This window comes from Lagopus muta, chromosome 1, assembly GCF_023343835.1.
Source record: "Lagopus muta isolate bLagMut1 chromosome 1, bLagMut1 primary, whole genome shotgun sequence".
In the NCBI taxonomy this organism is placed as follows: domain Eukaryota; kingdom Metazoa; phylum Chordata; class Aves; order Galliformes; family Phasianidae; genus Lagopus; species Lagopus muta.
The window spans coordinates 46338907-46361806 of NC_064433.1; the positions used below are offsets into that span (position 1 = coordinate 46338907).

At 34.4% G+C, this 22900-nt stretch overlaps 1 protein-coding gene across 11 annotated transcripts in view; it reads right to left on the reverse strand.

The window, feature by feature from the left end:
* The window catches only part of ANKS1B (ankyrin repeat and sterile alpha motif domain containing 1B), a 402720-nt gene that overhangs the window by 339770 nt on the left and 40050 nt on the right, over positions 1 to 22900 (reverse strand). For 10 of the 11 annotated variants that reach the window (XM_048933569.1, XM_048933568.1, XM_048933550.1 and 7 more), the window contains exons 2-6: positions 22189 to 22269; positions 18628 to 18784; positions 10904 to 11200; positions 5692 to 5767; positions 3235 to 3336 (exon numbers count right to left, since the gene is read on the reverse strand). In XM_048933569.1, coding sequence (XP_048789526.1) covers positions 3235 to 3336; positions 5692 to 5767; positions 10904 to 11200; positions 18628 to 18784; positions 22189 to 22269 — 713 coding nt within the window. Of the gene's footprint in view, positions 1 to 3234; positions 3337 to 5691; positions 5768 to 10903; positions 11201 to 18627; positions 18785 to 22188; positions 22270 to 22900 lie in introns of those variants that run through there. The other variant, XM_048933558.1, reaches the window with a different exon arrangement.

The window sequence follows — 22900 nt, forward strand, 5'->3', positions numbered from 1 at the left end:
CAGATTTAATATTGCCACTTCCACAAACTGCTTCCTTAAAACTAATAATTTCCTTAAAACTAATAATTCTCCCTGAAAACTTTTCTTACAATTTTGCTACACCTCTATATATAGCACTGAACACTAGCTATCAGTCTCACCAGTAATAGTGGTCACATTACTTCCTGGTTTGTTTCATCAGTCTGTATATCTGCATCTTGCAGCCTTTGAATTAAATTTTGAAAGCTAATATCTTGTAGCAGGAGCATATATTATGCTCTATGTTAATACTATGTACAGTGGCACTTCAATACTTAACTTGGATTTCTAGGCTTCATAACAATACCAAGGGGAAAATGGTAGAAATTAGTTAAAATGCCAGAAGATAAAATCTTATTCTAACCTGGCAACAAAGAAAGAATAAATTCAATACATTATGTTGACATGGAATCATGTAGTACATACAGAAAACAAAATAGGAAGAAACAAAATTCAGCAAGTAATCATCTGACAGCATTCGTTTCATCTCTTTTTCCTTTTAGTCTACATGAGGGACACATGTAAACTTGCCTAGATAATCATTGGAACACAGGAGGTTTAGCAGGAATGTATTTGGAAGCCCCTACTCTCTCTCAGCATTTGCCCTTTCTTTGCATGGAATTCATTACCCACTGAAGTTGAACTCAATTACAGTACATTAAGGTTTCTCAAATTCCCAGTGCTTTATTAATTTCTTCACCTACAGTGAAATAAATGCCCACATTTCAATGAAAAATATATTCAACAAGCTTTTTAGAGACAGGGTAGATCTGCTGTATTATCATCAGTGCTAGTACTGAATCCTGCCATTCTTGTACTTGATTTTTCAACTTCATCTCCAAGTTCAAACTTTATCTCGGATGGTTAAAGGTTTAATAAACCCTTTGCTGATGAAAAAGAATCTCAGTACGCTCCACAAAGGAGTACTGAAGGGACTTGTCCAGTTTTCTCAAGTTTCAAAATGGCATTTTGATAAACATTTTTCATCCTTGAACATCGCTTCTGACTATAAGGCAGACCAAGCAAAAATAAACAGCTGTTTGTTATAAGTCATACTACTACAAGCTCAAAGTATTAGCAGTCTTCTTCATACTTGCAAGGCACATGTGAAAAAGATATTGTGTCAAAGCACAAAGAAGCTTTCAAATTGATAGATTTCTTCTTTTTGTGGTAAAAACTAAGAGCAGGTACTGACCTACAAAAATGACAAAACCTTGAGATAGGCTTGGGTGTGGGTATTACTATTTGACACAGAGCAAGGAAGGGGACTTTGCAGAAATCGTTGATTGGTGGGGTTGAGACTATCAAACTCTATCAGATTTAGAGCTCTCTTCTGCTGGTTCCTCTCCACTTTTTGATGAACAATTCTGCCATTTCACCTGGGACAAAACTAACTCTGGGACCTACATCATATAAGAGGCAGGTTCATTAGAGGAAATAGATGTATTTATGTAATTACAACACTGATTTATATTATTTTAAATATTGTTACACATATGTAATAAACTATATATGTCACTCTTAATGCAATCCCTCCTATTTATTTCCATGGAAACTAGAACGCATACAAAGAGAACAGTAACACTATTTGATAGAACAAATTCTCAGCTACAAAACACTACTTTTGAACAGTCACCACCATTAGCTGTGCATTTTCACCAGCAATGAGTAAGAGCCTGCATGTCGCACTACTAAAAATCTGCACCAGCAAAGATGACCAGCAGTTCCACAGTTGTTCTGATGGTGTTGCTGTAACACACCACACCACCATCATTGTGGTCATATCCACTATTTGGTCTCCATAAACATTCAGCAAACATAGATGATGTCAGTGGGTGCCATTTCTTCTGCGTGGAGGAATTCAGTGACACACCTTTGCTTCACACCCACTTCCACATCAGATGCCATTCTGTCAGACTGCCCCTCTGTTGCCATCTGTCACACAGCAACAAAATGTAATGGCATGCTGGTGGGAAGGTTAAACCTCTACTCCACACCACCAGCACCCACCTCTGACGTCATGGGCTGACATAATAAAATGGGAGGCATTACTTTTGGAGCAGCCCTTGCATATTATTGGTTAATAAACTGAATCAGATCAACTTACACTCTATTGTAAACAAGGAATAAGGAAGAGAACTGTATAGCTGGAAGTACTTAAGGAGGAAAAGAAAATGGGACAAAAGGAAAAAGAAAATAGGAAGGAGGGAAAGGACTTAAACAACCCTTTTCAGTAACAGAGACCTCTAAATTCAGTTCATCTATAGCATGAATCAGTACCTTAAGAGAATATCTCCTCCCCACCTTGCAAAATTTTAATTATACTTGTGGAAACTTTCTTTTGTGTCACCATCTCCCTCACCGGAAAAGTTTGTTGAAGCTAGCTAGGCAGTGTGTAAAGAAATGAACATCTGAAGAAAGGATGCTGTCTGGCCACAACATCATTTTCCCTAGGAGATGTTCTTAAGATACGCAGATACAAGGGAGACTGATGCATGAGCCATTGCACTTTTAGCATCCGATTAAAATGGCTCAAAGACAACAAGAATCAGTACAAGTGTAGATGCAGTGCTGATACCTGCCGTCATCACCTTAGTCAAATACAGCTAAATAAAGACTAATCTGAAAATGAAGGTACGAATTGCATGCAAGACAAAATAGATGTGTGGCACTGAATTATGTGCTAGCTCATTTTTGACTGTTAAAAATTGAGTTTCATGAGTTTTACATCATGAAACTGAAGAAAAAGAATAAACACATGCAAAAAAAATTGTTTCTGCCATGATGACAAGTTACTGCCTGCTTTTGTGTTGGTTTTTTTTTTAATTTTAAAGAAAATGAGAAAGGTGCCATAAAAGGTTTTGAAAGTTTGTCATCATTCTTCAGTTACATTTGTTATTTATGAATGAAACAAGCCTTTCAATTCTATTTTACCATCACAACTGAATAGAACTGCAGTAAAACATTATTTTCCGATGCAGAATGTACAAAAAGTAACTGCAAGTGACACACCGTACTAATGTCTACTGTCAGAAAAAGGAAGGATATTCAACCACTTTGTTTCGTCTAGCTAGCAAACAAATTTTTTTTTTTTCAATTCAAAAAAGAACTCTTTTCATGTAATGAAATATTTTCAGTGTAGAAGTTGCAATATTAAGCCTTATGCCTCCATGGTATTCTGATTTGTTTCTACAGGTGTAACTAAATATGACTTACCTTGAAGCAGAGCAGCAATTTGGAGTGATTGTTGAGATGGATGTTCTTTAAGAATATCTAAAACTGTTCTACCCAAACTGTCCTTTATGTTGGCATCAACTCCTGAAAAAGAAAATGATTTCTGGTGAAAATCTTAACCCAAAGTACATCTAAGTGTGGCATATCAGACTCAGTCATCTGACAAATCAAATGCAAGCAGTTAAACAAGTGTAGCAGATTAACAGCTGTGCTACAGTTGAAGTACAACATCCATTTCAGTTTAAAGCTTGAGTAGCCTAAAATTCGCCTGCTGACATGACATTGGTTTTATGTTTCTCTTGCTCCTGGTGATATAAAGTAAGCTTCTTAAACCAGATTTGGGAATATTTTTAACAGACTGTTACTATGAAACAGACATCCTGAAAACAATTCTTTACAAAATCAAGAAATTTTATAAAATCAATTTTATATTTTAATAAATTTTATAAAACTAAGAATTCTTTTTTTGTTTTTCCTGCCTGGATTCTAATTCTCCCCAGTCTGCTGTAATTCACCAGGGATTTTCTACTGCGTAGTATGAATGTTGGGAGAAACACAGAAATAGTTATTTGTGTTGTTTTGTAGCTCCTGAAAGGACTGAAATATCCATACGTGGTGTAAGGGCTGTATGCAAAGTAAGAACATATCCTCACAGACTGTTAAACGAGTAATTGGCTCGAATCACGAACATAAGCATCAGTATATAAGTTTGAGGCTTATCTTGGATAGGTTTCTGAGAATGTGGTGTATATGATGCTACATGAATCCTCAACTTCATTTTGTCGTTAGGAATGTTTGCCTGATAGAGTGGTGGAGTCACCGACCCTGGGGGTGTTCAAGGAAAGGCTGGATATTGTGTTGAGGGACATGGTTTAGTGGGAGCTATTGGGAATAGGTGAACGGTTGGACTGGATGATCTTTTAGGTCTTTTCCAACCTTGGTGATTCTATGATTCTATGATTCTGTAAGGATGAAAGATCCTAACAAATGGAATGTGATTCTTCTCAGAAAACTATATAGAGGAAATCAGAAGCAGCAGAATTTATGAAGATATTGAGGAAGCATGAAGGGATTGATTTCTCTACTCAACAGAAAAGACTGCAGCTCTTGCTGTTTCCTGACCTGATCGAGTGTTTCCTAATTTATTTATGAGAAAGAGATATTTGTTTTCTCAATGAAAATAAAACCAAGATATTGCTGAGCTATCAAAGCTGATTTTCAGAGTCTGGAGACATCAACTTACACTTCTCCTTTGCAATAGCCATTCATAATATCTGAGTCTTCTTCGAAGCAGAATGAAAGAAAAGGAGATTGCTAGATGAAAACGGATCAGGTAGAAAGCATTGCCAGAAGGTGTTGAAGGAGTTAATAGTGAATGTTCTACACTGCTACCTTGTAAAATTATATAGTTGTAAAGGCTATAACATGTGCTATTCCACGAGAGGTGTTATTTATTTGTGGTGTAAGGCTTCCCATATTGCTGAGATATTCTCCATTCCTTCCTCTTTTATGTGAATTAATATAAAAAGACTGCGTTTTTGAGGGCAGGTACAGATTCATTTTTGCCTTTTTTTCAGTTATCCAAACAGAAAAACATCTTGGAAAGACCTTTTTTTCCAAACGTAGATCTCAGATCAGATAGATATGCACTAGCTGGGATTCAGTAAAGGAGCTCTGAGCATGGCATTACGTCTTTTGCATTGTATAACCTCACAAGCACTGACAATAAAAATCAGTAAGATCCCTCACTACAACAGAAGTTCATGCATCTCAGAATTGTCTCTGAATATCCACATTTCATTGGTCTTCTCATTTATCTGGGAACACACTTGTTGAGATGATTGATTTAACTCAAATAAGAGTTAAAGTATACGGAATCCCCACAATGTAGTAACTGTCATCTCAGAAGGATGACATAATCAAACTTCCTTTACACTGGTAATAGAACAGGTAAGAGAGCAAAGCCAACAGGCATTTTAGGTCCAGTCAGGTACTACACTCAGTAGACTATACTACTGTATAATCTTCAAGTCATGTAGGCCACTACAAGTTCCATTAAATGGAAGAAAAAAAAAGAAAAGCAGCAGTGACATCTTTTATTTTCTAGCTAATCTAAATATACTTGGCTGCCTTTCAGAGTAAATTAAAAAAATTATGTAGCCATTTTATTTTCAGAACACATTTATTCTCAGAATACAGTGGCATACACAAAGTCATGTAAGGAATTTCTTAGTCTTAGTAAAAATACTGCTTTTGTTCTCCTTCTGTATATTTATCCTCTTATTCTAAAAGAACATTAACTCAATGCGAAGTCATGTGATTAGATGTGTAAAGGTGGAGAAATAAAGCAGTAATTTGTATAAACAAGATTTGAGGAGGTAAACACCAGGTTAGAAATATTAGGAGTATTTGGTAAGTGCTTCCTGTAGTTAAATTTACCTGTTTCAAGTAAAATGCGTGCCACTTCCACCTTTCCAAACAGGGCTGCTTCATGTAGCGCACTCCCTTTTTCTGTCTAGAAGAACAAAAATATTTTGACAATTAAAATACAAAGCTAAAATACCAAGGAATCTTTTTGAAAGCAATACACTTAGGAATAAAGTATCTATTTTTTCTTCTATTTTATCTACATGTAAAAAATATTGAATGGGCAAGAAAAAATAGTACCCCAACATAATTTTTTATTCAAAATGACAATGTAAATTCTGTCAGTTCTACCACAAACACTAATAAGTATATAAGGAAATATAATAGGGATATAATAAATCTCTGAAACAAACAAAACTGCCCTGGGATATCCCACCTGGCCTCCAGTTGCTGTTCCAGTCGATGCTCCCATTTAATGTGTATCATATCTGCTCCATGCAGATGTCTGTGGTAACCTATGACACCTCCAACAGTAATAGATGTCTATGTTTAGATCATTTGAATCCTGCCTTAAGTAACTGTGAACCTCATTTTGCGGAATTCTCTACATGAAATTATTTGTGAATGGAAATTTTGTTCAAATAAAATTCACATTTCTGAAAAGAAACTAACTCTAAAAAAATTATCTCTCCTACTATTTAGTATTCCTCGCTGTTACTCAAGAATCTGTAGCATTAGCTATAGATTGAAAATAGCATTAACAATAGCTAACATACTATTAGAACTCACTGAATCTCCAGCTCATCTATTTTTTTCAGAGAATGAAGTAGATTTTGAGCGTTTTTGAGTTGTGGTCAACTGTTTAAGGTTTGGCTGGTTGTATTATTTGGTTTTGTTACATTTCTATCTAAACGCATCCATGACATTTTTGCTGTGATGGAAAGACTTCCAAGACTAAAGGTATTTTAACTCTGAAACAAAATAATAGTTCATTATTTATTAGCTGTATCAGAATGCAGTACTACAGAGATGCAAAGACAGGATATTTAGAAATAATCAGTAATCTTGAAGTTTCATGTGACTGCAGAATAAGCATGTTTGAACAATTGTACCTGAAAATTCTTTCTATGCCCTTGATAGGAAGAACACTCAACTTTTTATCTTTCTTTATACTTGGTGCACTGATGTAAAAAGCAGAGCATGAAAAACATTATACAGTACGTCAGGTATAACAGTAAGATGGAGAAGAAAATGAAGTAAATAAGAGAATATACATATGAAATTCATCCTCAAAACAATTTCTGATCTTTCCATTTTCAAAAAATCCAAATGGACATTCGCAGACTTATTCTGAACAAGAAAATTAAGTGTTCATTTTTATTTAGAGACAGTTTCAAAATCCTTTACTCAAAGATATTTAGAGAAGTCTTCTTCTGAACTGACAAACCTTAACACCAGATGACCCTACAATGACATAGCGCAACCACAAAGGTACATGCAGAGTGCAAGTTGCAGCTCAGAAATAACCGGACATGGAAACAGTTCTCATAAAAGGCATTGAAATCTAAAGGCCTGATTACTGAAAAACACATGAACAATCTCACAAAACGCTTTGACACAGCCTATTGTCCTCTTCAGTGTTTATGTTGATATGGCATTTCCTTTGGATTGCCCACTTGCTGACATTAATAAACCTCAAGACTATTGATTGGACCTAGTACTGTTAACACAGAGTTCACGGTCAGTGAACAAGCTCTCCTGGAGCCACCAGATAGAGTACTGTTAGGGGTCACTAAGATGATAAGAGACTGGAGCATCTCTCCTGTGATGAAAAGCTAGGAGAGATGGAACTGTTCAGCCTAGAGAAGAGAAGACTCAGGGGGATTCTTATCAATGTCTACATATACCTGACTAAAAGTATTTTAACTCTGAAACAAAATGTTAGGAGATACCTGAGGGAAGAGTGCAAAGAAGACAGTGTCAGGGTCTCTCCATTGATGCCCAGTGCAAGGACAAAAGGCAACAAGCATTAACTGAAATGTAGGAGATTCTGTTTGAACATAAGGAACTCTTTATTATGAGGTTGACTTAGCTCTGTCACGGGTTTCCCTGAAAGGTTGTGGAAACTTTCTCCTTTAAGCTATTCTAAAGCTGGCTGATCTTGGTCATGGGCAACCTGCTCTGGGTTCTTGCTTGAGTACTGCACCAGATGAACTCCCTTCAAATCTCAGCCATTCTGTGATCTCAAATAAAAATCATCCTGGAACACAAAGATATACATGAAGTGTACTTGTAAGATGTGTAATCCTGCATGAGATGTTACAAAAATGAATGCTGACGCAAATCCTAAAAGCTCTAGGCAGGATTTCATGGTAATAGAGAATACCTAATGAGTGAATCAGATCCTTCTTGACCCAAAAAAATAAAACTGTCCAGAAGGCAGAAATGTTCTTATTACCAGAGCATTCAGTTACCAAAGTCCATTTTAACACAAAGAAAAGGCTGATCCTCAGGATGGACAAGGCCAAGACGACTGGCAGAATAGTTACATATCCCTTTGTAAATGTCCATGTGGAATACAACTTGAGGGTAGAAATTAGTTTTTTTTCCAGTAGCAATAGAGCACATTACACAAATTGAAAGTATTAAAATGTAGGCAAATAATTTATCTACTGTTACATGAGATGCACTAGGGATTTTAAGTACAGATCTTTTTCACTTATAATGGTGTACATCTGTGCTAATACACTCTTGTCTATATAACAGCAAGTAAACTTAAAATTTGTAAACAGTATTCTCTGTTTCACTTCATGAAGTTTTGATTGCCTTGGATCATATAGCTTGAAATCTAACTATCTGGAAATTCTTCCACACTGATCCTTGATGCATGAAATACATTTTCATGATTACAGTGAACTGAAGTCAGCATGAGTTTACACCAATGTATTACATATTGATTTCCTGTCTTAAGTTTTCTGTGACAAAACAGTCTCTGCCCCAAGTAGTTTACAGTTAAATACAGGCACAGTGTCACAGCTGGGCATACCAAACAAGAAAGGATAGAAGGACATTTTGAGTAGGAACAACAGGACATACAAATCAACTATACAATTTGCAAACTCATGTAAAAGCATCAAGGGTTTTATTAAATTTTTTTTTAATTATGTAAATATGCACTAGCATGTAATTAGGTCACTTGTTTGGTGCTTATTCATCAGTAGTTTACTATAGGCTTGATATGAGCCTCAGAGACACTCTGAATCACAGAGTGGTGGCTGTGCAAATTGTTTCATGGAATACCCTCCACACACAGTAACAGCAAAAAAGGGCACAGCTCTTTGCAGAAGAACTTCAGTGATAAGCAATGGAAATTGCCATCATTTCTGGGAGACAAGGATGGCAAACATGGGTAAATAAAAGTGGGATAAGCAGAGAGGGTCAAGGTATGAAAGTATTTACAGTTATAAAATTACTATTTACATGAAACATACTGAACTATGCAATATCTTATTTTACATTGAGGGCCCAAAATCCATCACTCACCAAAACCTGTGTATTTTTCATGTTTCAATTAAAATGAAAACTTCATAGCATAAAGCAATGAAGCAGATTTGTATTGCCCACTTCTAAATAATTTCAGATAGAAGGATATTGGGTAGACCTGGGAAATGAATAAAACGTGTGATTAATTCAATCAAAAATTAAATGCTGTCTATTATTAGTCCAAATATTTGCCATGACTGAAAGTGCTCAGGGAGAGAAAGATAAGATGGCTAAAATAAGCTTCCCGTTTAAACAAATAAATATTTACATTTACAGAGAGTGATAGCAGATAGGCTATTTCTATAATCGTCTCTCTACATTCTGATAACTCCTTACTGCTGATAAGCCGAATGTATTCAATGTGTACAATTTTATTTACCACACGAGATTATACTTTGTATATTGTTCTTTCTCAATCAGTGATGCAGAGCAATTTAATGAATATTAAAACAGCTGAGTTCAGTTTTAAGTAACGTGCTGATACCGTTTGCTCTGCTCATTTTAATGAGCTGCCAGAAATCATCAACAAAGAAGTTTTCAGAGGTTACAGAAGTCAACGAGATGCGCAGAACCTACTTGCACTTACACTATGATGCAGAATGAAAGAAACATTGATGGAGAAAATGGGTACATTTTCTAAAGAAATAAATAAATTATATTCCCTTATGGCAAGTAGGTCAAACACAAAAGAAACAAGATTCTCCAGTGCAAAAATTAAAATAAAAATACCCCTGACTAAAAATAACAGAGAAAAGTTAGAATATAACTTAAACAAATTGGAATGTCACCATAAATAAATAAATAAACAAATAAACAAATATCCCAGGTTTCCAGTATGCATGGTAAGTAGATCAACATTACCAAAAAAACCCTCTCATTTCTACCTAAGAAAGAGATATCACTGTACAAAATTGGCTGCCAATATATTTTTTAAAATATCAGTTAAAAAATGCTGGCATAACTGTAGATAGAAATGGCTTCACAGAATTCACAGTAGTGCTAAAATTATCTACATTATGTAAGAGGAAGACACATCTCATAAAAGCACTGTATAATATTCAACCCTCATGTAACCATTGCTTTGTAAGCTGCCATGACAGAGACTATTCTTCTTCAATTATTTTATTTATTAAGCATCAATTCAGGCATCACTTCAATTTCCTTTTGCCTTCCTCCCCATTCATTTTGCCTCCCATAGAGAATAATTTATACATCTACAAAGCTATATTCAAGGGTTCAATTATGTGTAGTTTTTGCATTAAACTCTTCTAAACTACTTAAGAAGTAGTGATAGTAAAGGGCAGCTGAGACAAAAAAGCATTTATTTATCTTTTAATTATCACTTTCTTTTTCTTAAAAGCTGAAAAATTGTCTTGATATAAAGTTCAGGAGTATCGGTATAATCGGTATAATACATATATTTGTTTATATTAGATTAGATTAGATTAGAATAGATTAGATTAAATTATATAGTTTCAGTATCTAAATCTGTATGCCTCAAGGCAACATTAGAATACACACTCAGCTTTGAAAATACGGATTTTTGTTGAGAACATACATTTTGGTTTGTAAAAACTAAATCAATATTATATATTACCCTGTAGCATTTATAACAGAAAATGCAAGTGTATATACATTTAAAAAAGAATTATATTCTAAAGATAAAGATTAGTAAAGATAACAAGAAAGTAAATAAAGATAGGAAGAAAGGAGGAAAGGAAGAAAGAATTTGTGCACTAACTTGGCAGCTGACATCCATTCCAGCCTCCAGAAGCACCTGTACAACAGCTTTGTGGCCATTTCGTGCAGCAAGATGCAAAGGTGTGTGTTTTCTTGTGTTGCAGTTCATCAGGTTTGGATATGCTTTGATGATCATTTTGACAACACGCAGACGTCCATAAAGTGCTGCCAGATCCAGAGGTGTTTCTAATTTGTTGTTCCTTATTGTAGGGTCTGTTAGCTCTTCCAACAGAACAGCAACTACTTCTGAATGACCGTACTGAGCTGCACAATGCAATGCTGTTTCATTTTCATTGTTCTGTTAAAAAAGAAGTTTGTGTTTAGTCACACAACGGAACTGCTCTGCTTGTATGAATTGCTTCCATGAGATAACTACCTGGGCAGGGTTTGCAATATAATGTATGATAATACATGCTAAATGCTTCAGAATTACTCCAATAAAATTTTACTAATAATACATAAATACGTCAATTGTGGCTCTCAAGCAGATTTGATCCCTGTGTCTGCACTGTTACCAATGCATTTTTAACACATCCCGAAACACATGTTGCTCATGAGGATATGCCAAAATCTGTAACGCTTCTTAATTCAACTGTTCCTGAAATCACAGCTGAGTCCTTCATTTAGAAATACTCTGACACTTAAGTCTCTCCTCTCAGTACAGTTGTTTTTAAGCCATTGAAGTTTTCTATTAGACTTCCGAAAATACACAGTAAAACTGCACAGTGAAAGTGTATCAGGTACAAACTATTTTCACATTGCACTAAAGAAGTTAGCATCAAGTCAACAATCAAAACTCCAAAGAGAGTAAAATAGCTAGTATAGATATTAGGAAGACTTTTTCTATCACATTATGAGGTATATGTGTATTTGTATGCTGTGTACTGTATATTTTTTTGCTTTATAAATAACCAAACTAATAATCTTTATTAAATATTGAGAATAAGCAGTATATTCTTTAATTGCTTTCTTCCACTTCTGTCTGTATGCTTACAATACAAAACAGACAAATAACTTTAGGCAGACAGGAAGGAAATGATTTATAGAGCTCTCTGAATTCTGTATGCCATCTATATTATTAATATATCTTATGTTGTCTCTGTGAGGACTTAAAATAGTCTAGACGCTATAAACTGTGCACATTGACTGCTTCTCCTGATAGATGATTTATAAAATTTTGTGACAGTTGAAAATGTTGTAAAAGCCATTACACCATATGAAGAACTACATGTTTAATGCAAAGTCAAAGAAAGACAGTAAGGAAATATAAAAAGTTGTTCTGAAGAAAGCAGAAAAGTTAGGTCCGAACCTACAGACCGTATATTTAAAGGAAACAACTGATAAAAGTTCTGGAGACAGACAGGAGAAAGTAGGAAAAAAAAAAAGATTTGTCTTTTGAAAGACAAAAAATATGAGAGCATCAGAAAAATGAGGGTTTGGCCTTTTACATAGATGCTAGCTAGGATGATAAAATCTTTGTATAGTACTGCCTAGAAAATATTGTTTCTGGTAACAGTGTTCTTAATTTTATAATCAAGAACCAAAAACCCTGTTTTATCATTTTAACATTACTGTTGTTTTCATCTCATCTTGATTTTAAATGACTTAGATGAACCTGAGAGAGAGAAAATATAGATCAATACATTCTGATAAATTAATGCTGCAGATAAGCTCTTCAAGTAAATGCACCACCACACAAGTTGATGATCCCTATGACTGGAATGCATTTCCTGCTGTGTTGCAAGACAGAAGCTGGAAAGTAAGAAGAGCAAGGCAGAAAGTGAGAGGCAGACAACACTCGATGGCTAACAAGTATTTGAATGTGTGCTTTATTCAGACCTCCACACTGTCTTTCCTCTATTACACCAACTGTAAATTTTGGTAAAAATACCTACAATTGCAACACCACGTGGCTGCAATGATCTATCAACTACCTGTGAGATGTTTTCTGAGTTCCAGTGACTTTGGAGGAAACATAGGATATGTTTTGCCTAAGACTGGGGAAGAATTTTTTAGTACAGTGGCATACCCACAAATCATAGGCATAGTTTATTATTTATTTGTAGAATTTTGTTATTTCTATTACATTTGTAGTTATTTATTTCTTTGTGGAATTCATTACAAACTATTTATAAAAGCATAGATTTTCAATATTTCATAGACAGAAATGTATAGATCAACAGACAACTGCAAGATAATTTTGTGTACAATTATCACAATTAAATAAGAAAATCAGATAATCGCACACAAAATGGCCAATTATTGTAATTTCTGCCAGCAGTTACTGCATTTACATATTCAATGGAAATGGTTTCACAGAGAAATTAGATGTATAGCTTAATTCACACTCCGAGTTTTTACAGTAATTTGCAGAATAAATGGAGTAAATCTACAAGTGCTTAAACTAGGTATCAGCTTTAAGAGGAGAAATAAATAAAATAGTTGGACTTGGACATTTCCTTCTCCCTGTAGAACTACCATGTTTCTTTATATCTCTCTTTTAATCTACAAATTGATACAGAGATCCTGAAATACTTTACTGCATGCTGCCCACATCCATTTCTACTTTTCCCTTCTCAGCGCTGTTTAAACCTCTGCATTGCAATCCTTAATGAACTTATGTTCTAACAAATAGCTTTATGAAAATATGAACTGTGAAAAAATGGCATCTATATTGTTCTCATGTGGATAAGAATTGTTTAGAGAACACTTGCATTTGGATAGTAAGATTTTTTTATTCAAAAACATGAAAGTATAATTCTTAGAAGTTATTGGCAAAAGTTCTGTTGCAAGTTATTCAGTGTGAGTCAAACCAAGCGAAATGAACTTCCATTAAAGTTTGCCCTTGCTGACATGTAAATAAAATTTAGAAAATCTTAAATTTTTAATAGCTAATAGTTGATTCCTTTGAATAAAAGTTTCTTCAAATTTGTTGCTGCAATCAAATCAAATTTCCTCTGCACTATTATTTCAAAATTCAGAAGTGAGTATAATAGTTGTGAAAGAAATTCCGTAATAATTCATCTGCATATTCTGTAAACAAAGCAAGGAGAAAAATCAAAGGCAGACATGGAACAATATTTTTCAGGCTATTTTGGAACAGATTTTGTATTTCTAGAAGTTGCTACTATTAAGATAAGAATATAATGCCTATGCTTCATTTTGACAGTTTGGCTCAGTAAATATGTTAAATATCTAAATATTATTAATACATCCTCTCTTTTCCTTCACATCTCAGAAGACACATCAAACAGCATTATGGAAATATGTGTTCTTTACAATCGTGATTTGATGCACTGAAAAATTTCATGGCACATTAAATGTATAAATGTAAGTGAAATGTCTAATGTGTAGAAAGAAAGAGTCAAATTCACAAAACAGAAGAACATCAAAAGTTTCAGAAATGTTCATATTTTTTCTTGTATTTTTTTTTTTGCTATTCATATTATCTGAATATATTTTAAAATATATATATTGAATGCTATATTTCTTCTTAAAATGATTCATCTTTCTGCATGAGACTGTGTGCTCATTTTCTCCTGCATATTGAGATGTATGTGTCTGTTATTTATATAACTTCTCTGTATAATAGGATTTCTTATCAGTTATATGATTTTGTATTGATGACTGTGTGCTACCCGCACAACTTTCTATAAACAAACATGTAAGTAATTTGAGTCTTAACAGCACACATTTTTATTACATTTGGTATTCATTTACTAACAAATTCTGATCTCTTACTACTTCCTTGGTCTTTGTTCACTTCATAATTTACATATTTTCAAGTCTTCATCAATAGAGTTTAAACTTTTTCTTTTCATTTATCTATGTTCTGTAATTTAAAGCTTATGTCAGGTATGTTTTACATACATCAACTCAGACTGCTGTACTAAACAGGGATAAAATTATTCCTCTGTATTTGTCATGCTGTAACCATTTTCTGTATACGTATGTTTCCCACATGCATGAAATAACTGTTGCTTGTTGGACCCTTTAATTTTTACTTTTTTTTTTTTAACTTTATGTAATGAGAACAGTAGGGGGCATTCAGAGCTTTAGATGCTGGATATGTTCTTATGATGTTAGTTAACTGCACTGTAAATGTGTGGAAAGCATTTCCATTAATTTACAGTATACCACATTAAATCTTATAAATTATTATAAATAAAAACTAATAAATTAGTTCATGGAATATACATTCAGGTATCATAAGCTTCTAATTTACTTCTCTGTTTTATTCAATCTTACTTACTGTCACTTAAGTGTTTAGAAACATTTATTTCACATAGAATTTTAATAATAAATGAAGAATGAAGATGTATTACAAATTTGTTGCAACAGCTTTTTTCAAAATGAACAAATTTATTTTCTTACGCTGAAAGCATATGAATTCTTAATGGGATCTTTAGAAAAACAAAAACCAGAAAAAGTCTGATTTGAATATATTATTTGTTGTGGTGAAAAAGTATCAGAAACAAACAAAGAAACAAAACCATGATTATTCTTGTCTCCAGTATTCAGGAGAAAAACGAAAGCAGGAGAGAAAGGAAAAAGCAGAAAAAGAGACAGAGTAGCCCAGGATCTCTGACAAATTGTAGCTTCAGTTTCACAGATCTAAGAACTGCTGTGGTTACTGTGAGAAGCCACATGTCTTATTGACCCTATGAGCAAGTGAGCAAAAGTCATAGAAACCACAGGCTCATTAAGAATGCAAAATACAGCTATTCAGATGAGGATGCCACTGTGGTGTTACCTGAGGATATGTGGGTGGACTTGGTTTCCCTTCATTCTATGACATGGATAATATCTCCTTCAAAGAGTGCTTTTCTGGCACAGTAGGTGCCAGAAAAGTGGTCCCCTACTAAAGCTAGCCACTGTCTAGAACAGAACAACAGGAGATTTACTAAGTCACTAAGGACAACTGTGTATGTGTGAGTTTAACTTCAGGATTAAATATGATTGAGATTCTCTTAAGACTCTTAGGAACCAATATTTCATGTGAGGATTGCTTACACATTTTTATTTATTAAATTTTTGGGTAAAATGCATAAACATCAGAGGACCTTTTCCCCAGTGGATTATAGAATCAGACGTCATTCTATGATTCTATATCTCTGCTTACCTGCTCCAGCAATCAAATCAGACAGACAGGGTAGCACACATAGTCAAGCTCAAGAATATTCTAGAAATTTGGACATGTGTGGGATTGGGTTGTGTGTGTGGAATTAGGTTTGAATTTACATTTTCCTTTCAGATCTTAATTAAATGTATTTTCCAATCTCTCTGTCTAGTTCCTGATTAGCTTCCCAGTTTCTGCCAGTAGAGTGCAAGGAATTTCTTGAAGTAAAGGAGCAGCATGCAGCCAAGAAGTTGCTCTTCTTTATTTTACCACAGAAATAAAACGTAAGAAAACTGTATCACTGACAAAAAGTAATCCTGTAATTCAGCTGCATTCATCCTCTATGCAACACCTGATAAAAATGAGTTACAAAAACTCCAGAACTGCAAATCAACGCACTGAATGACAAGTTTTGTTCCTTGTATTTTTTCTTGGATGAGCCCAGACTTCACAGCATCTCCCAGAATTCTTGATATCAGTGAATTTTATTATTTAATTTTCCTTTATCTCTTGCACTAATACTTGATAATCAAGTCGTAGCTGTTCTGTAGATTGCAACTGCTAAGTGTTCAACCTCAAATATCAAACATATAATTCAAGAGATGGCATCTCACAGTGATGAAGTGTTTGCAGTCTACAGTATTTCTTGTTGTTTTTTGCAGTTTGCTTTCCTGTCTCAGATGCCTATTATCTGTCAGCCATTTGAAATGTCTAACCCATGGCCTATAAGGGGATGTTAAGGCCTGGCATGGCCTGACCTCTAGCCATCATAGCGGGCAGCTGTGTGCCACCGAACAGCCTGACCCAGCCCTGGGGGTGCACGCATTTCTCAGCAACAACCAAACACTGGTGTGCAATTGGCACTGTCTGGTCTGAGACCAGGACGAGGGGAGGGCATAGTGCAGTGCTAACTAAAGTTACAGCAAGTAATTGCACGTATTTTACTCCATTGGCTACACAAAGTCTTGTCAACAGCAAAAAAAATGAAGCTGTGCTTTCTGTTTAGAGAAGAGAACTCAAAATTGACCAAAAAAAAAAAAAAAAACCAAAACCAAAATCGACTTTTTGGTATATTTGCAACTCCATTTTCAGTCAACATAAATACATCATCTGCAAATTTTCAAATAGAATATATCAAATAGCAATCAGATATTGAACTCAAAAATAACATCTCTTTACCAGACTTTGATAAGATCTCTCTTACCAGAGAGAAATAACCCTCATTTCACAGTCATGTCTTATTCATGTTATTGCCTTGTGGCCATATACATTTTTGTCTATTGTCAAGGATGAAGCACAGCAAAAATAGAATTTCATCACAAAGCTTTGATGAGCACATAGAGAACTCACCAGGAATTTGAACCACTGCCATCAAACCAAACACATATGCATTAGTTTCACAAAAACGAGGTCAAATATGTCATTACTTTCATGTATTTGATACTCTCTTTTTTATGTCTTAGTTACAAATATTTAAAAAAATTATAAAATAAGTTTTGTTGATGATATACATTACATACAAGGCCTGCTCCGAAAGTAATACCCTCTGTTTTATTATGTTGGCCCATGACATCAGAGCTGACTCCTACCTTTGCATTCCAATAACCTTCTGATTACCCTTGCAAATTCAATGGATTATGATTACTACTCACATTTCATAGTCTACCTCCAGTCTTCAGGCAGTTCAGCTGATTATACAGGACATCAGATTTTCTATTTCTTAATACTAATCCTACAAATGAAACTTATAGGTATATATAGATTGAAACAGAGGTTATGCCATATGTTTGACAATAGAAAAGTATTTATTTATCCTATCCTTACCAATGTTAATACTCTCATTATTTTTGCAAGGACTATGTTTTTTCTACTGTATCTGTCAGGCAAGCTAATCTGTTTTCTTTTGGATGGGTGTGTGCATATACACGTGCACACATACAGTTCATGTGGTTTGTCACTTATCTCTGCATATCAGTTCATTTACAGTACACTCAACACACGACCATTATTAATTTTATACAGTTTTTATCAGGAATATGATATCTAGTAAAGTAAAAAAAGATACAAAGTTTATGCAAGTTAACATTAACATTTACAATGCAATAGCTGGAGTATGTCTTCATATGATTTTTCAGAAAAGTAGATGGTTCAGATTGGATATTATAAAAACTTTCTTCTCTGAAAGAGTGGTCAGGTGCTGGAATGGGCTGTTCAGGGAGGTGGGAGAGTCACTGTCCCTGGAGGTGTTCAACAAATGTTTAAATGTTGCACTAAAGGACATGGTTTAGTGGGGAACTACTGGTGGGAGGTGGACAGTTGGACTGGATGATCTAGGAGGTCTTTTTCAACCTTGGTGATTCTATGATTCTATGACAAGGATTTTTCACACTCTTTAAAGTCTAGTATTTGTTTGGTCCATGTCCAATCAGAAGAAAGATACCTGGTATACTTATATTAGAAGATCTTATTAGTCCTGGAGAAGAAAATACTGGTACAATGGAAAACAGATCTTTTATTTTTTCTGATTTGACTATAAATATGAAAGATGTAAAGAGTATGTGCTGTCCTTTCCTGATGTTATACAGAACTGTTATTAATCACTTTACCTGTTCATTCACTCTGGAGTGAGATGGCCCGTGATGGATGAGAATCTTCACAATGTCTACATCTCCTCTCCAAGCAGCCAAGTGAATAGGAAAATAACCTTTATTGTCTGCCACATTAGTCGATGCTTCATACTGAAGTAATTTGAGAACTATATCCCTGGAAAACAGGAGGTAAATCTAAAAATTGATGGGAAGCTTACTTTGCTACATTTTTATATAAACACACATATTACCAAAAAGAAAAAAAAAAAAAAGAATGTTATTCAAGTGAAACAAATATAAAAATATAGATCAATCATTTCTAAGCCTTAAATATGTAGCAAAACACAGCCAAAATATACGGTCTATGTTATGACTACAAATAAAGTCCTTCACTACAAAAGAAGGTAGAAGGTAAGTCTCAATGCAATTGGTCTCCTAATCTTGATGGAATCTCATCTAATTGCCTATGGAGAAAAAAAAATACAGCAAAGAGGATTGAACACATCCAGGTCAAAAGAAACTCACAGTCATTTCAGAAATAAGTCACCACATCGAAGTCGTGAGGGAGACTTTAAGCTGACTTTTGTGTACTCCTAGCAAAATCAAAAAGCATGGAAACAACCACAAAAGAGTAAATACACTGCTGAAAGACTTACTACATGGAAAGTTCCAGAAGGGACTACCCAGAGAGATTCTTAGTGCAAATTAGGTTTGAAAGACTTTTCATGTCACACTGGTTGGTCTTTCAATAGGAAGTCTAATGAAGGCCAGAGCTACAAAGTGGTTTGAAAGGCACACACTTAACAAAAAATAAAATAAAATTGAAATAAATGGGGGAAAAACAGATACACATATGCAAAAAAAAAAAAAAAAAAGAAAAAAAACCCAACAAAAACCAAAAAACTGACCAAACAGAAAAAAACCCCAACACTCCATAACTGATATCCATAGATAATAACAATATACAGGAACTATTGGGAAAAGCAGTTCAAAATTTTCTTCAGATAGATAATATTATATAATGTAGAAGTGTTTTAAATAAATGTAAATACAGTAAACACATGATGAACTGTGCTGAACTGTAGTTGACTGAATAGTGGACACCAACTTGGAATGAGGAAAGCTTAGGTTTTAGTCCCCTGTCAATTTACAAAATAGTTCATAGGTCTCCTTCAACCTTCATGAATGCCCTGACCTTCCAAATTTTTCTAGCGTAGGTCTTTTTCAGTGCTCCACAGGAATTTCTCAATTCTGTAGAAATAAGTTTGAGAGGGCAAAAAATTGAGTCCTTAGCCCAGTAAAATTACTGAGCTAACTAAAATTACTTAGGGGAGATTGAAATTTGAATTCCTGCCATAGATCTGACTTAGTTACCTACATAACTCCAATAGGAAAGAGAACTATCCTAGAGCAAGCAATGAGGAAGGAATTCATCACATACAATGAATGAGTAGGAGCTTAAATGCTGGTGTCCAGCAAGTGCCCCAGCCATACGTAACTGGCTAGGTCATGGTGTCTTATGCTCTCACTCTTCATGAAAAACTTTGAAATCTCTCGAGTTCATCTTAGAGTAAATTGTGAAAAACTAAAACCTCAAAAGTTTTCATAGCACAAGAATCTCTCCTTTGTAGGAAGGATCCTGCCAAAAGATTGTACTCAATATTGGATTTGAATATCAAGCTTCTAAACCAAAACAGAGTGTAGAGCTATTTGTTATTTGTAATGTCTAGTGAAATTATGAATATCAAGTGTCCTTCCAATTCTGTTGCTGATGGTGCTACCATTACAGCAAGGTCAGTGTAATTTGTCATTAAGCATGTCATAATGTACTTCAGATTACTTTAATAAGCTGAGCTTGAAAGATTGTGTCAGGAGCTGCTCCTTACCCTGCTGTGAGTGTAAAGGGTTATAGCAGCCAGAGGCCACAAGTCCACATCTCGAACTTCTCTCTGACTTCAGCAGGTCAATATTGTGTCTGAAAATACCATTTCAGATTTGAATGTTCTGAAATTTAATTCTTCATGCTGCTATACATAATGGATTCAGCTTTATACAACAATATTTTTACTTTGCTGGATAATTATTAGTTTGTACCAAAAGTAGTTTTAGTCCATTTAAAACCTGAGTAATTTTTGTGAGCTAGGACGTGGGACTTTGACATTCAAAACAGTGGAAAGGCCAGCAAACAATTAATAAAAGAGAAGATATTGACTTCTCCCTTGTTGAAAAAGGATAAAGCTTAGTATTTCATAGTAAGTACTTATAGGCTATAGTAAGGACTCATATCGCTCATAGTAAGGATTTAGGAGTTAAAATATGCTTATGGGTGATTCTAAATCTTGCTACAGAACTAAGTTTTGGAAAACGTATAATACCTAGTTAAACAGTATTTTAGTGTTGTTTATTTATTCAGAAAGAGAATATCATATTTTGTCCAAAAGATAACTCTTCAAAAAATAAGCAGGTCTCCATAACGCAATTAAATACACATTCTGAAGTTTTAATTTTTTCCAAGCAAGAATGAAAAAATCTTGAAATAAATATATTAAATGTAAAATTATTACAGATTTGTATTATCTTAAAGATCTGTGTCTCCAAAGTCACTGTAAACTTACTGCAAATCATCCTCAATTTCTATTGAGTTTTGATCTCCCACAGCGTTACATCAAAATTTTCTTCAGTGAATTCTCTTCAACCCCATTTTAGAAACAGAATGGCTGAACTGCATTAAGTGGGGCAGCTCTCACCTTTGAGATAGTGGGGTCCATCCAATAAAGTTACAGACCTCAAAAATTGTTCTTGATCTGTCTTAATAACAGCAAGCAGTTGGCAGCATGATACAGTGGTAACATGGAGTAGGGGACAACATATAAAAACAGAGGCAACACAGAACAGACTACAAGGTGTAATCCAGAATAGGTAGCAAGTTTCCACTTTCTTTTTGTTGATTAAATTACTCAAAGAGTTCACCTGTTCACCTGCACTGGTATGCCTGTGCAGTAGCCTTCAGAGTGAATTTTGCAAGTTTTCCCCATACTTGTGGAGGAATGCATGTGTTAACTTAGTAAAAATTATAGTCACATAAAACGAGATGGAAATCTTTTTTTATGTTTTTAAGTGTGCAACTGAGCATTCTTATCATTCTACTTTTACTTTGATAATGATTAACCTATACTGCTCTTGTTTTGTACATCCATTAGACATCCACTGCACTATATATGTGCACATACATGCACACACATATACTACAAATTTTTCTGTTGCAATTTCCTATCAGCTAAAAAGCACTAGAGATATCAATAGCACTAACCATAACAATAGACAATAAGAATCAGTATAGAACCTGTAAATTCTGAACTGCATTTCTCATTTTCAATTACTACATGGTATAAATGGTATAAATATACTACATGATATAAATGACAGTGTCAGAAGTTCTTCTATCACTAAAATAATCTTCCATGGGCCATAGTAAGTCTATGTCACCATTCAATGAGTACTTCAATGCTATGCTACATATGGTAAAGCACAAAGTTAAATATCATTCTCATAAATAAGAACTAAACATGAGGTACTTACTTGTGTCCATTCAGAGCTGCGTGATGTAAAGCAGTATAGCCTGAACTGTCTGTGCAGTTTATATTTGGTCCACGCCAGATGCTGCAAATAAAGCACAATTTCAAGTTTTGGTTTGTTTTGTTTTTTTTTTTTCAGTTTGGCAAGTAAAGAAATGTCAGAAATTCAATGTATAATTCACCAAAAGATCAATGCAACAAGTGTGATTGAGCTTTACAGCAGACAAACTATCTCTGAAAGACCTTAGCATAGCAAAAGTCATGTTGATATCAATATAATTTATTTATAAAAGTTATTTTACACATTCATCATTATATCAGTCATGAACTTTATATAGGGCAATTCTCAAAGACTAATAACTGTTCTGTCATTTCAATTAGAGCTGTTCTCCCAGTATTGCTCTGGTAATTACACTGCTCTCATGATTTCCTTTTGCACTAATTTTTTCACAAGTATATATTCACTGACTTTAGGTCAGTCAGCCTAGCTTCATACTAACGTAAGATTAGAAAGAACCAATCACATCCTTTCAAGAAACACTAAATCTGTCCTTTACAATTTGCCAGATTTTTCTTCTCATTTGCCAGTTACATTTTTACATGAACTATAAAGAAAGTGTTCTGTTTTTGTTATCTTACTATACTTGAGAATTATTTTAGAGTAAGCTTCATTGTAGGCCCTGCTTCCTAGCCAGTTTCCCATCTTATGAACAGCT